The sequence below is a fragment of the Manacus vitellinus genome, unplaced genomic scaffold (genome assembly GCF_001715985.3).
Source record: "Manacus vitellinus isolate BGI_N305 unplaced genomic scaffold, ASM171598v3 scaffold_5_pilon, whole genome shotgun sequence".
Lineage (NCBI taxonomy): Eukaryota > Metazoa > Chordata > Aves > Passeriformes > Pipridae > Manacus > Manacus vitellinus.
The window spans coordinates 18374860-18390361 of record NW_021940682.1 but is presented as its reverse complement, the minus strand read 5'-3'; the positions used below and the strand labels follow the sequence as shown (position 1 = coordinate 18390361).

At 38.3% G+C, this 15502-nt stretch overlaps 1 protein-coding gene across 3 annotated transcripts in view; it reads left to right on the top strand.

The window, feature by feature from the left end:
* The window catches only part of TTC26 (tetratricopeptide repeat domain 26), a 45781-nt gene that overhangs the window by 5825 nt on the left and 24454 nt on the right, over nucleotides 1-15502 (top strand). For all 3 annotated transcript variants that reach the window (XM_029963638.1, XM_029963639.1, XM_029963640.1), the window contains exons 3-7: nucleotides 2042-2156; nucleotides 11539-11588; nucleotides 13214-13359; nucleotides 14638-14809; nucleotides 15220-15294. In XM_029963638.1, the coding sequence (XP_029819498.1) occupies nucleotides 2042-2156; nucleotides 11539-11588; nucleotides 13214-13359; nucleotides 14638-14809; nucleotides 15220-15294 (558 nt within the window). The remainder of the gene's footprint in view (nucleotides 1-2041; nucleotides 2157-11538; nucleotides 11589-13213; nucleotides 13360-14637; nucleotides 14810-15219; nucleotides 15295-15502) is intronic.

Sequence of the window (15502 nt, the reverse complement as noted above, 5' to 3'; positions counted from 1 at the left end):
ATGTCAAGATTAAACTGGCCTCAGTAGGAAAGGTTGGCCTCTATGTAAAAGTTTTCTATTATTATAATTGTTTTTATTTATTTATTTATTTGAAATATTGTTGGATAGCTAGTCCCTGAAGTACCGGCAAGACTGAGCTGGCTTTTAAGGGCATTCCTTACCAGTACCTTCTCTGTTTGGGAGTGCAGTTTACTTTCACTTAGCAACAGAAAAAAAATTCTTTTTGCTTGCAAACTACAAACTTTGTTGTTGTCAGCATATTTCTGTTCTTGGGATTCATTGTCCTTTGGGCATGGCTTATTTTATCTAGTGCTGTGTATATATATCTCTATATCTATATATCTGTCTTTTTTTCCCAGAGGTAAGAAGTCTCCCACCCCCGGTGGCTCAATCTGCTAAACTCTCTCTAGGCAGATGGAAATTTCAATTCATATATTTGGAGGACAAGTATAGAGTCAGCAAGGGGTTGTGTTGCTGGGAGGGGTGAGAGGCTGATGGTAATTGGGAGTATGTGGATGACATTGTTTCAGCAGGTCTTATGAGAACATTGTGTGACTCTGCCTGCTTTGCCTTATGCTGCCTGTTGGATGTGGATGGATGGAGAGCAGGAGCACCAGCAGCAGGCACTTTCACTGGGATGGTCCTTCCTAGTAATTTATCAGAAAGAAATAAAATGGCATTGAGAGATCTCCTTGCTTCTTTTTCTAATACCTATGTTACACTGAGCAAAGATGTTTATCTTCAGGAATGTCATTGTTTGGTAGCTGCAAAAACTTTTTTGTTTAAGAAAAGTAGATTGAAAGATTGATTTGTTAAGTTTTTGCTGTTTCACAATAACAAGAAACTAAGCAGTTTATCTGGCAGTATTAAAGGATATGTACCTGAGATTAGCTCAGTTGGTCAGAGCATGGTGCTAATAACAGCAAGGTCATGTGTTCAATCCCTGTACAGGCTATTTCCTTAAGAATTGGACTTGATCCTTGCAGGTTTCTTCCAACTCAGAATATTCTGTGAAATATGTGGAATGAATGTGGATGTGCAAGAAATATCAGAATATGGTATCTAGTGGCTTTCTATAGCTGTTGGCTGTAAATCTTAAAATGGAAAATGGTAAAGTTAGGCACAATTTAGTAATATTTACTATAATTTACTAATCTTATCTATAAGGAAATCTTGAATTTGCCCTGTACCAACTTATAGGCTTGTGTTTTAATGCAGTGGTCTCCAAACAGTTTTGTTCATGCATCCCTATCAATAAAAAATTTTTGAGTACACACCCCCAATATGTATGCACATCTATACATTTATAAATTACATACCTGTACTACTGTACTAATATGTCACTATAAAACATACACAAAAATAGAAAGTAAAAAAAGGAGGTAAAGATTAAATAAACACTATTTAAAAATATTTATTTTAGTTATTAATAATACCAAAACAAATTTTCTTCCTGCAATTGTGGTATTATATTGCATAACCTCAGATTTAGAATACACATTGGAGTCCACAGCTTAGATATAGACTAAGACACTACCTACAGGTTTACAAAAACCTGTTTAACACTTACTCCAGTAAATATTCACAAAGAGACTTCCCGGGTGTTTATGGCTCCCAGGCTTTGACTGGAGGAGAACTTAGGAAAGCATCAGAAGTGACTGAAGAAAAGTTGATTATATTGCTGTCTTTATAACTTAGATATGTTGGAGTTTATAAATGTAAGCAGCATGTTTACAATATAAATATTTTTTATATCTCTATAACTTCAATATTGACTGAAATCATGTTCACACAGTGGAGATTTATAGCACTGCTTGTCCCTGTTGTCTGTTCTATTGCTGTAAACAAAAAAGAGTTAGGAACATATCTTAGGTTTAAGATGTAATAGTTTTGTTGTAAGAACTGCAAAGAACTTCAGAATAAGTTGTTTGATCTCAGTAATTTAATGATATGTTGTAAAATGGTGGAAGAAAGAATGATATTTAATACATATGTGTGCTATTACACATTTTTTGAAAATCGACCCTCTCTTCTGTTACAGGAGTATGAGGCCTTAACCAAACAACCAACTTGCAATCCAGATGTTTGGGTGAACCTTGCCTGTACGTACTTCTTTCTGGGGATGTACACGCAAGCAGAACAAGCAGCTTTGAAAGGTGAGATGTATGTCTCTGTTGGAAAGGACTGCTTATTGACTCGAACACTGAAAGTGATTTCCAGAGAAAGTATGCAATGCTTTATTTTCATAGGAATAAAGGATACATGTGACCAAAGTTGTTTGGGTTTGGGTTTTTGTTTGGGAGTTGTTTTTTTAACTTTCATTTAACAGGACAGTTGTGATGCAGTTTGCTTCATAAAAATACCTTGGGCATGTGGAGCAGCAGGAACTGAAAGAAGCATCTGGAAAATCATTCCTCTTATTAATTTCTAAATACAAAACCCAGCATACATCGACTAGTAACAAGAAATCACTTTTCTTTTGACTGATTCTGTGTCTCTGAGCCATGCAGATGAAGCAAATTAGGCTAGTGAAATTATAAAAAAATAAGCATCTGAGGGAATTCAGCATTCTCCCTGATATGGACAAGAACTCTGTTTACATAGTTTGAGTGACTTAGTAGGTGGTTTTGTTGCTTTGTAAGTCAGATACTAGGTATCTGATTCTTCAAGGCATGGAGTTCACTGCAGTCACATTATTACAGTCCTGCTTTAATCTGAACATGCATGGGATCATTTAAAGGAATGGAATTTAGATTCCAAGGCAATTCTTACTACCTAAAAATGTTTCTGTAGTTTCATTTTGTTGCCCATCACTTTTTATATATCTTTGTGATTTATGTTGTTTCCCATAACCATAGTATCTCAGTGCTTTCTCAGTGATAGCTCAGTCAACTTCTGACTCTTGCCTTTTTAGGATAAAACTCTTATTGAAGTATGGGTTTTCTCCTTTCTTTCATTAGTCTACTTGTCTTGCACTGAAAATAGAGTAGGGAGGAAATAATATGGACTTTCTTCTGCTGTGAAGAAGTGCCTTCCAAAAGGACAGCTTTGTAGTATTTTTTAAAAATAATTAGATTCTCATATCTTTTTAAAATCCCCAGAAAGAGGATTGAACTCATGCTGAGCTGAAATCCCACAACTGAAAATGTTTTGTTTCCAACTATAAAAAAATCTCATACAGAGCTTTGTGATTTGTATTGTTCAAGAGGTGTGCAAATTTCTAGTGTTCACAAATAATTTAATCTTTAATGTACCAAAAATTTGAGCTTTGGAGATTGCAATCTAGGACTTGAAGTGAAATCTAAAAATAAATGGGCAGTAGAGCCCAACATGTCACTGTGACCTAAAACATGGAGGAAGCAAGCAGCTGCATCCTGTACCAGCTGGAGTCATTGTCATCAGCTTCACGTCATGTGATTTACAGTAATCCATTCTGGAGATGACATATACACAGCTGGGCCTGCAGCTTGATTAACTGTGAGCTGTGAGTGAGGGAAGGTTATTCTTTTCATACCCCTTCAGATTAGTTAATGGTAACCTCATGAGTGGCAGGGTAGGGGGTGCAGTTAGTGGTACTTGGGTGCTGGAGGCAAGGGTAGGAATATCAGGAAAGGAGTACAATAGATAGGGAGTGTAGCTGAGAGAGGGAACAGAAAATAACTGAGTACTCACATTAGTTCTGTCAGTTCCTGATTTTATGTAATTGTTGGAGAAGGAACAGCATCCCAGTTTTTATAACAAGGTGCTAAAACTTTCTTGTGAGTACTGTAATACTGATGATTTCTGGCTACTTAAGCTTGGTGGTTAGGAGTCATAGCTGAAGATTTATGACACTTGTCCTTTTTCCACTGAAAGCTTCTAAGTGTGCTATATTCCCCTTTCCACTCCCATCGCTTCAGTCTTTCTTGTATTGAGTTTGAACTATTATATTTTTGTTGAAGTCGGATCCTCTTTTAGGTTTTTTTTTAACATCTTAGGATTGCATCAATGATGGCTGTTCGTAATATATTATTGACAACTGAGGCCATATCATCTTGTGGTCTCTTCCATGGTTTTGCAAAGATCCTGAAGAAGCAAAATATTTCCTTCAGTATTAACACAACAGGTGAAGTCTTTAACAGAACACCATTTTTCCAGTGCTGCCTCGAATACTGCTGAAAAAAATTGTAGGTGGTGTTAATGTTAGGATGCTTACCATTGCTATTTTGGGATTATTTTGTCTGAATTCTTGCATACTGTGTAGTGTTTATTGCTGCAGTTATGCTAAGCCCCTAAAAGTAGCATAGTACTAAAACAAATTAAGGAGAACTAATTTAAATTTAAATTTAAAATTAAATTAAGGAGAACTAATTCAGCGATAATTCTGAATTTCTACAGTAATAGAATCTCTGTGTGAAAGGGAACATAAATATGAGCTAGCTTTCTGGAATAGGTTTTCCACACAAACATATAAATATCTAGAAATCAAATCAAATTCCTTCTTGCCGTGTACTGTTGCTGTTACTTAAGAAAATTATTGTTAACCATCTGAGGAAAAATATGCAAGACACTTAAAAATTAGGAAATTATTGTTAAAAGCCATGAGCTAGTTATTGCATTTATAGTCCACAATCTCTTGTGGATCAAGGTTTTATGTTTATTTTATAACAGATGTGAACTGTTTTCTCTCATTCCTTAATTAAAAGTTCATGGTGATTTGGGACAGCCAGCAGGGCTTCACCAAGGGCAAGTCCTGCCTGACCAGCCTAGTGGCTTTCTATGAAGGAGTGACTACATCAGTGGGTAAGGAAAGGGCTACGGGTGTCATCTGTCTGGACTTTTGCAAAACTTTTGAAATGGTTCCCCACAACACCCTTCTCTCTAAACTGGAGAGGGATGGATTTGATCAGTGGACTGTTCAGTGGATTAGGAATTGGTTGGATGGTCACATCCAAAGGATAATGGTCCACGGCTCAGAGTCCCAATGGGCAGCAGTGACCAGTGGTGTCCCTCAGGAGTCTGTACGGGGACCAGTGTTATTTAATATCTTCATTAGTGACAGAGGGATCGAGTGCACCCTCAACAAGTTTGCAGATGACACCAAGCTGAGTGGTGCAGTGACACACCTGAAGGATGGGATGCCATCCAGAGGGATCTGGGCAAGCTCAGAAAGTGGGCCCACCTGGGTGGGGGAAACCCCACTATTGATGAAGACTCTGGGATGAACAGATCGAGAGCAGCCCAAGCACTTGGGGGTGGATGAGAGGCTGGACATGACCCAGCAATGTGAACTCACAGCCCAGAAAGCCAAGTGTATCCTGGGCTGCACCAGAAGCAGCCTGGGCAGCAGGTCAGGGGAGGGGGTTCTGCCTCTCTGCTCTGGTGAGATCCCACCTGCAGTGCTGCATCCAGCTCTGGGGTCCCAGCACAGGAAGGACGTGGACCTGTTGGAGCAAGTCCAGAGGAGGGTCACCAAGTTGATCAGAAGGATAGAGCACCTCTCCTACAAGGAAAGGTTGAAAGAATAGGGATTTGTTCAGCCTGGAGAACAGAAGGTTTCAGGGAGACCTTATAGCAGCCTTCTAGTACCTAGAGGGGGTTTACAAGAGAGCTGGAGAGGGACTGTTAACAAAGGCATGTAGTGACAAGACAGGAGGAATGGCTCTTAACTGAAAGACGGTAGGTTTAGATTAGATATAAGGAAGAAATTCTTTACTGTGAGGGTGGTGAAGCACTGGAACAAGTTGCCCAGAGAAGTTGTGGATGTCCCATCCCTAGAAGTGTTCAAGGCTAGGTTGAATGGGGCCTTAAGAAACCTGGTCTAGTGGAAGGTATCCCCACCCACAGCAGGAGGGTTGGAACTAGGTGATCTTCAAGGTCCCTTCCAATCCAAGCCATTCTGTGATTCTATGATTCTCTTAGGAAAGAATAAATCTGTATATCAAAAGTCATATAAAAAAGAATTACTGCAAATATAACCTAAGAAGTAGAGCAAAAAGGCAATAAAGAAAAATCCGTCCTTGGAGGTTTTTCATTACTGTTGTATTTTACCTCTTCTAGGCTTTCTTCCAAATTTCTATCAGATATTTCTGGCTTCTCCTTTTTCCCTGCTGTCTGCTTACATTACAGTTACTAATGTTCCTGCATCTGAGGTGAAGGTAGAGTTACTTCCAAGTCAGCTACTGTTGTTTTGTAGTCATCCCATAGTGAAGCTGCCAAGTGATGTTTTGTTTACTCCTTTTGCATCTGTGCTCTCATACGTTGGCTGAACATATGTTTTCCATGCAGTATGGTAGCCCATCTAGTCTTGAGAGAATGAGGCTGAAAGTATTCATCTTGGTTTAATAATGAATAATAATTATAACAAGTTACTATTTTTTTAATTATAGAAGCTAATGCTCTTATGTTGCACTCATGGTTCCTGTGCCTTGCAAAGGCCAAAGAACAGAAACTCAGCCTTGCACACTGGGACCGTGATCCTGGCAACTGATCCAAGTATTTAGAAGCCTGCGTAGTGCTCTTAGAAGCTGTTGGCTTGCACTGCATTAAGATGTAAGAACTCAAAGTGTTCTTTTAAACCACAAAATGTGCACCTAAGTGGGGCTGCAGTTAAGTCTGTTATGAAAAGCAGTCTTTTTAGGATAAATAGAATTTTACAATTTAAGATTCATGCACAGACAGGGTTGTATTGTTGAAACAGTCATTAAAGTTGGGGGGGGTTCCACCCCTTTAATTTTTGATGGGAAAAGCTTTGTAGTTGCTTTGCTTCTTCACAACTCTGCATGTGTCAGATCTGAATGTGATTTAACTGAACAGAGAACTTCTCATTTTACAGCCTATACTGGAAGGAGCAATATTGTACAAAAGCAGAACAGAGATGGGTTAACAAGAACAATGACATTTTCCAAACCAGTTTTACTTATGCATGTAGTAATGTTTGCCAGGTGTCAGATGGTTGTCACCAGTGAAAACGTGCGGATACAAGTGGGCATGGAAAAGTTATTGGGTTTTCTTTTACCTAGGATTGCATGTTCACCTACATGCAAAATTATCTCCTTGCTCCTTGTGCTGTATTTCTTGAGAACAGCGGTTATTTTCAGTGCATTTTAGCTGTGGTTTTGAACAAGAAGTTTCATATATGGAACTTTCAAAGTGCACAAGCGAAAATATCACATATTTAAACTTTAAAAGCTACTAGCCTTGTTTCCTTGTTTTGTTTTTTAAAGTATAGTCAAAGTTACAGACCAGGAATAATTAGTTTGATGATCTTTAACTTACTGTGCTTAGACATGACTGCCATGAAATGTGTATATATTGCAAGTAACTGAACATAGCTGAATGCCTTTTAAGTATTGTGGGAATGGGAAAATTTCAGTGAATGTCCTCTGTAAATTTCATTCAAGAAAATTCTGAACAGTTGAGCTGTTCAGGTGCATTTAAGTGTGAACCTCACTGCTGGACCACGGGCTTTTTTGAACACTTTTCCCGTACCCTTGCATTTTCTCTCCACCAGTGAAACTGTGGTTTTGAGGCACAGAGGGCTTCATTCAGCTACTGTATTCAGGTGAGCAGGGCGTTGTTTCTCAGGGACAGGAGAATAAGGTTTCCTCTGGTCATGTTTTCTACTGTCAGGATGGAGCCTTCTCAGCCTTACTCCATTCCTACCAGCTCCTGCTCCATGTGTTTAAGGTGTATTCCATGCCTGTCGATGTGTGAAGTGGTGCTATAGCATATGCATTATGTCTGTTAGATGGGATTTGTTAATGCTGGATGCATGACCAGCATTGCCTTGCACTCTCATGAGAGGGCACCAATGCCACACTGTCCATGACTCTATTTCATCATATTTTTACTGCTTAAGGCAGCAATATGGAATCCACCTAGAGTCTGAACTGCCATTTCTAGTGAGTTTAACTTTTTGTTTAATAATTAGTGAAGATAATTGTCTTCATTCCTATTGTAGCTGTTTATTATATTTTAACAAATACTTCACTAGGTGCCTGTCAGTGTCAGTACATAAAAATATACAGAACATCTTTAAGATCCATAACAGCTATGACTTTAGTGCCTGGAAAAACAGCACTGATTATGACAAAAATCCTAGTGTAGGAGTATTGGTGTGTTTAATAGATGGAAAGAGATATATCCAATCCAATCAGTGCTTCAGCACAAGGTCAGTACTAGACCTGGAGCAGCATCCAGTTTGTTGCCGTGCAGCATTGTCATCATGTTTGTTAGGATCCCTAGATTGCTTAGTACTGATTTAAAAAAAAAAAAAGTACAATCATTGTCTTGAAAAAGTAGAACAGAAAAAGAATATCGTGCTTCGTTGTAGCATTAATAGATCAGTGACAATAAAATTCTGTAGCAGCAGAGAGTAATAAAAGATCAAGCCTAATGTCCCTTAAAAATCATTATTGCTGATGAGGCAGTTATATCACTTCCTGCTCCAGTGATTGACAACATCTTTATCCAATATTCATAACCAGATTCTTTCTGGAAACTAATCTGTCCTTGTTCGGCTGTTCGGATGTTTCCTTGTCTTCCTCGAAAAATGCATTTGGCACTGAGAGAAAAGAAACTGCTGATATTGAATGTTTCCATATTTCTGCTTACTCTATCAACAGGGCTATATTTGTGGGGGGTTTTAAGCATCTTATTTTAAAGAATATCAGATAGATAGTATCATATGATATCTTATGAAGCGGGACATTTTTTCCTCCCTCCATATATCCGTGCACACCATCAAAACTCAGATTTCATCTTTTGCCTGTTTTTAGGTGTAAATAACATGGTCTAACCCTCCAACTTTTGCCAAGAAGTAAATAATAATTTTGATGTCAGATCAGATGCCAGGTTTACAAAGGCAGCCTGCAGTCATTGGTTGACTGGTGAAACAAGAATTCCTTGGTTTAGGTTCTTGAGGGAGTATTGCTTGCAAGTGACCATTTTCACAGTGAAATTAATGCTATAACCCACTGAAAAGGAAAAAAAAAAAAGGAAAACCTACTCAGAAGAGGAACACTGATGTCTTTATCCATAGCACTGTGATTATACAATATGTTATTTTCAGTGTAAATCCCACAATGTCATGCTTGTATTTTTGGAATCTTTGATGACCAAATGTTTTGAATTGTAAAGGGTGGTTGTGGTTTGTTTCACACAAAAGCACATGTGGAGTCCATGTGCAACCCTTCTAAATTTTGATATTAAAACGTATCAGTTAAAGCTGGGGCACATGTGGAGTGAAGAATATGCATTTAAATTAAGGTACTCTCACTTTCTAACTCAGTGGATGAAATATCCATACTATCATGTCAGTTTTACTGCTTCTGCTGCCTATACAATATTGATCATAGATCAGAAAAACTTTCTGTTCTTTAATAATTAGTCTAATGAGAATTCCCACATATGTCCTAGACTGAAGACCATTTAGCTTCTTAATAACTTGGTGCTCTCTTAGAAGTATCTTACAAGATGTGGTTTTGTGAGAATGCTCTCATACTGCCTTTGTATTTTGGGACTTCTCTGCTCCAGCAGCTTTTTAAAGATGCAATTCACTGTCCTCTTTTTTCTAGGAACGTGGTTAAACAACACAGCTTGGGGAAGAGGAAAGGGGAGTAATACTTACTTTACTTGTTAAAGTAGGTGGGCAGCCTTGCACCGCCAATCTGATCAGAATGGCCCGGGTTTTGGCGTTGTCCACAGTGTTACAAAGTTCACTTACTATGTGGAGAAAGAGTAAGAAGTCTGGAAGTCTCTCCCTAAGTTGCATAAAAAAAAAAATAATCCATCTTCAGAGGGGTGGTGGGGAAGAGGGTTTGGTGGTTTGAGCCCTCTTTCATGGTTTAGGACGTCAGAAGAATTATAGCCTTGTGTTACAGGCTATTGCTTTGCTAACTCTGCACTTTCATGGCGTTATGAACACAGTAAGTAATTCTGCTTTTTTTAAAGATTCCATGTACACCCTTTCTGTGGAACATAGGTTGCCAGCTAGTTGGTCTGAGCAGGAACAAGAGTGCTCATTAACTGAGTAGGCTAACAAAAATACATGAAGCAAGGGAAGGATTTTTGGGAGACTGCTTGCAACAGAAATTAATAACTCTGTTGGATGATGATATTTGTCTCTCAGTGAAGCAAAAGGCTCTAGTGACTTAAAGCTCTTCAGTTAACAATTTTTGTCATAGGGAGTGAGTTTACTGGAATTCCTAATCCTGCTAGAGTGAGAAATTTCATGAACTTTACTGGCTTCAGAAAGGAGATATCTCCCTTAAATTTCTCACCGTATCTTAGTTTGAGTCTTATCTGCTCTGACTGTAGGATTCTTTTGTATGCCTTTTGTTCCTAAGGACAGGAGAAATACTAGAATCGCATAATCACAGAATATGCCGAGTTAGAAGGGATCCACAAGGATCATCAAGTCCAACCGTTAGCTCTGCACAGGACCATCCCCAAGAGTCATGTCCTGAGTCCCCATGTGCCTGAGTATTGTCCAAACACTTCTTGAACTCTGGCAGGCTTGGTGCTGTAACCACTTCCCTGGGGAGCCTGTTCCAGTGTCCAGCCACCCTCTGGGTGAAGAACCTCTTACTAATATCCAACCTAAACCTCCCCTGACAAAACTTCAGGCCATTTCCTCAGGCCCTGTCACTGGTCACCACAGAGAAGAGATCAGTGCCTGCCCTTCCTCTTCCCCTCACGAGGAAGTTGCAGACTGCAATGAGGTCTCCCCTCCATGCTGAACAGACCAAGTGACCTCAGCTGCTCCTCATACGGCTTTCCCTGAAGACCCTTCACCATCTGCATTCCCCTCCTTTGGACACTCTCTAACAGCTTAATATCTTTCCTATATTACAGTGCCCAAAACTGCACACAATATTCAAGGTGAGGCCGCCCCAGTGCAGAGCAGAGCAGGACAATCCCCTCCCTCGACTGGCTGGTGATGCTTTGCCTGATGCCCCCCCAGGATATGGTTGGCCTTCCTGGTTGCCAGGGCACTGCTGACTCATATTCAACTTAGTGTCAAAGTACAAGGTGCATACACAACAAAATGGTAGCAGCACTGGGTTTTTCAATACACTGGAAGTTGAGAAGATTCCTTGAATTATAAATCACAACTTACTTCAAATGTGACATATGATAGAAGGAACCTTGATCATGAGTTTATCTCTTGCTGCTTTTTATTTTGAAAAGGTGTTACGCTTGTTTGTCACAAAAAAAACCCCAGAGAACTATCCAGAAATCCCTGCATGGAAATGATAGTGTGATTCCTAGAAGTTTTAAGCTTCATGGAAGACAGAGGCCAATGAAAAATTATTTTCAACAGGGATTTCAAAAGAAACAGTCAGAGAAAGAAGATAGGAAGGAGGAAGACCTTTAAACCACTCTAAAATTGGCAGAACCTGCCCTGAGGCATGACTTGCAAAGGCTTTTATTGAAGGACTGGACTTGGGCTACTTAATGAAAGAATATGGGTGCATTCATGTCTGTTGAGAAAGAGTTAAAAATAGACATCCTGAGTTGTTCTTTACAGCAGTACTTACTGAATTCTCCTTTCAGCACCAAAGAGTGGTCTCCAGAACCGTCTGCTCTTTCACCTGGCACATAAGGTATGATGTCTTTTCTTCACTCGTGCTTTGTTTGTTTTCTTTTCAGTTTGGTAAGGTGTAATTTATGCTGGCAACCTGGCAGAATAATTAAAACGTCTGTTGTGGCAGAAGAACAAATATTTTCCATAACCACCCTCCTGTATTAAAATGTGGAGGAGAAAATAAGTGTGAAAACATGATCTCAGAATAGATACCCTCAGCATGTTTCTAAGGGAAGTCTTACCAGTACACTTCACATAAGTTGTACAACAGGAGCCTGATGACATTTTTGATCACAAGGAGCCTGGAACATTAATGTTCCAGAATCAGAAATGTATAAGCCACTATTTTTACCTTTTTTTTTTTTTTGGAAGTGTACCAAGTTTTCCAAACTTGCAGCTCTCTTATACTTGGCAATTTGACCAAAATGGTGTATATGCTATTACTGATCCTCCTAAGTAATTCAGTATCCAGGAAGTCATATTGTTAATAGCATGAAATTTACTTTAATTTCAGCAACAATTAAGTGCTTATTTCACTTACCACACATAGCTATCTTCCCTTAAATTAAGTTTTGTACCACCCTGTGTTATATTTAACAAGAATTCTGCTACTGAGGACACTGAGTTGAAAGAAAGTAAATGTTAGCTTCGATGTCAGATTCTCTTTACTTAAATCTCTCTTAATTTTAAGAGAGAAATCTTTAAACCGTTTTTGTAGTGGCGCTGGCACTTACAGATGTCAGTGATGAGCTCGGAATGAATCAACTTCTTTTCATCTAGTAACTCATTGGAAATAAAGGGTTTTATGAAACTATGAAGCCCATTGCCTTTGGTTCTGTTGAGCAACTTGCCTTTTATCTGGAGTATCATTTTGTGACTGGCTCAAAGAGGGAGGAAAAGAATCTGAAGAAAACTGAGCTGATAGGTAGGAAAACAAATACATAAGATTAGAATCTGTGTGCAAGAGAAATTCATAATTATTATTGAAACAGCAAAACCAGCAAAGGTAAGCACTGGAATAAGTGACTTGAGTAGACTGCTAAGGTAAATAACATCAACTTTACTTTTGTAATACAAATATAATGTGTATGTTTAACTCTGTTCCTTGTTTTTATCTTATGTGTGTGTATTATGTGCTATTCAGCAATGCTTTTAAAAATAAATCATTTAGTTAAACTGAAATTTTAAGGAGCCAGTGAAAGAGAATTTGTTAGTGCTGTAAAGATGTCTTGTGAAAATTAGAGCTTGTGTGTTGGCAAGGCTTGCATTTTTCTGCTATCCATGAGAAATTAGATTTGGATCTACAAACAGCAGAATTTTTTCTGGCTTGGATAACAGTCAAATTTTGTGTTGCGAAATTATGTTTGTGAAATAATTAATTCAGTTCTTTCCCTCTTATCCATCAAAGCACGTGACATCTAATTATATCTAAATCACACCTTCAAGGAAAATGTGTGCTTAGTTTTAGCTTAACATTTATCCAGTTTGAACTGATCTCCTTCACTGGTCATATTAACTTTAAAGTAACACAGTTTTTCCAAATGTTTGATATTAATCACCTGCTGTTTACCAGCAAAACTAATCTAGCTAATTAAAATAGTTTTCTTGCTGAACTCATCTGAGGATGTGTCACGCTCTTTTTAGTTCAGTGATGAAAAGAAATTGATGAGCTCTCACCAGAATCTGCAAGATATTACAGAAGATCAGCTTAGCTTGGCATCTATCCACTACATGCGGTCCCACTACCAAGAGGCGATCGATATCTACAAACGCATTCTACTTGAGAATCGGTGGGCATCTCTAAGCCTTATTGCAGTGCCTGTGCTATTGTTGGTATTTAAATTCCATAGAGTTGCTTGGTTTCTGAAACCAAGCATGGTTTCTGAAACCAAGCATGGGCATTTTCCACAACTGCTATGTCCTTTTCGTATCGCAAAATGTGCATCAGTTGCAGCCCCTCAATTTTGTTCATTGCAAAGTGTTTTTAAAAAATGAATGTTTAAAAAGAAATCTGCTCTCTGTTGGTTTTTTTAGTGTTACTGTGGTGTAATTCATTCTGATATCTTTTTTTATTTTGTTACTTATTTCTTCTGAGATGATATATGGTTATGTACCTGCTTTATCTTTTTCCTTTTTCCCCTCTGATGGCCAGTCTGGTGATCCTTGCTTGAATTATTGACTTCTTCACCTCTTAACCTTTCTAAGAATGGTTCAGTTGTTGGGTTTATGTAAAGTTCCTTGCATTCCTTGAAGTCTGAAATTCTTTCTTTTTCTATTTATCCCCTTTGACACTTATTGATGGTTTTTCCTATCATGTTCTGCAAATTTTTAATTCACAATTTAGGAATAAACAAATTGAATTCTTAAATAGCTGGAAGTATTGTTTAATAAAATAGAAACTGCTGTCCCAGAATACAGCCCTCTTTTGGTGGTATCTCCTCTTGAACATTTCAGAGAAATCCATCATAATGTATATAAGTATGTCATGTAATGCTTGGGGAAGAGATTTTAACTTCCAAGTCCTGCAGAAGCAATCACTCAAAGCTAAATGAGTAACCTTCATAACAATTATCCTTTTACTTACAGTTTCCACAAATGCCTGTCTTATTTCTGTATCTAGTTCTTCTGGCTTGACAGCTTGTAATGACAAGGATTTTTTTAAATAATTGTACTTGATGCAAACTTTTATGCACATATTAAATGTCTTTGCATATATTGCTTAGAAAATCCTGTTTTGCCAGGCCAGATACAATGCTCATGTTCTGTGTGTTTCCTTGGTGTGAAGTTGCCACCGTTTCCCAGATTTGCAAATGAAAAGTTTTGTAGGTAGTACTTAAAAGCTGCAGTAGCTTCTGTGGAAAAAATAAATAATGTGAATCTGGATCTGTGCAGTCTTAGCCAACAAACTAGAGAAGCTCTAAGCATTTCTCAGAAACCCCAGTTTTGATGTGCTTGTAAAATATGTATAGACATGTGAGAGCTTTATTACTGATTTTAATGCTCTGTAATGGGAAACGTTAAACTATCTGGTAGGATTTAAATGTTCTCTTTAATCCTCTTTCCTGCAGGGAATACCTGGCTCTGAATGTATATGTGGCCCTATGCTATTACAAACTGGATTACTATGATGTATCACAGGAAGTGCTAGCTGTTTATCTTCAGCAAGTTCCTGACAGCACCATTGCTCTTAACCTTAAGGCTTGTAACCATTTCCGACTTTACAATGGGAAGGCTGCTGAGGTATCTGTTGGACAGTCCCTCAGTTCACCTTTATTTTAGTTTAAAAATCCATATATGTTTCTTTTCCTCATTATCTGTCTTAATCGGTAATGTTGATAATGGCCTTTATCTTGTCATTGTGTCCTTCTTTTAGGAATGTCACCACTTTCAGTTTCCCTGGTATTAACCCATCTGTCCACATGTGTGCACAGTGGTCTTTCCATTTTCCCAGTTCACTTTTGATCTTGTGTTTATATGTATTGTCCAGTTTCTAAAATTATCACATAGAAGTGAAAAAGCCAAATCTTCCAGTGACCTACCACTGATGGAGAGATGTATTTCTGTCAGCTTTGGAGCTCATTTGAAGCTTCACTTAGGCTTCTGTGCTTTTTTGGTTTTGTGGTAAAATTTTGGAATGTATGTAATTCCAGACAGAGCTCAAGAACTTGACTGACAGTGCCTCATCATCTTTTGAGTTTGGCAAGGAGCTCATTAAACACAATCTGGTAAGTAATGCGTTTCTGGGACTTAATATAAACAGCACTCATTTGTAGAGCTTTTCATGCTGATTCATAAAATGGAATATTTTGGTAATTGCAGACCTAACTGAATTTTTGCTGCCATGCAAGTCCAGGAATCCTACCTGTATAATGAATATGCCATCAAGTGTATTTATTTTTTCCCCTGGAATTTTTCCCTGACAGTGAGACTGTG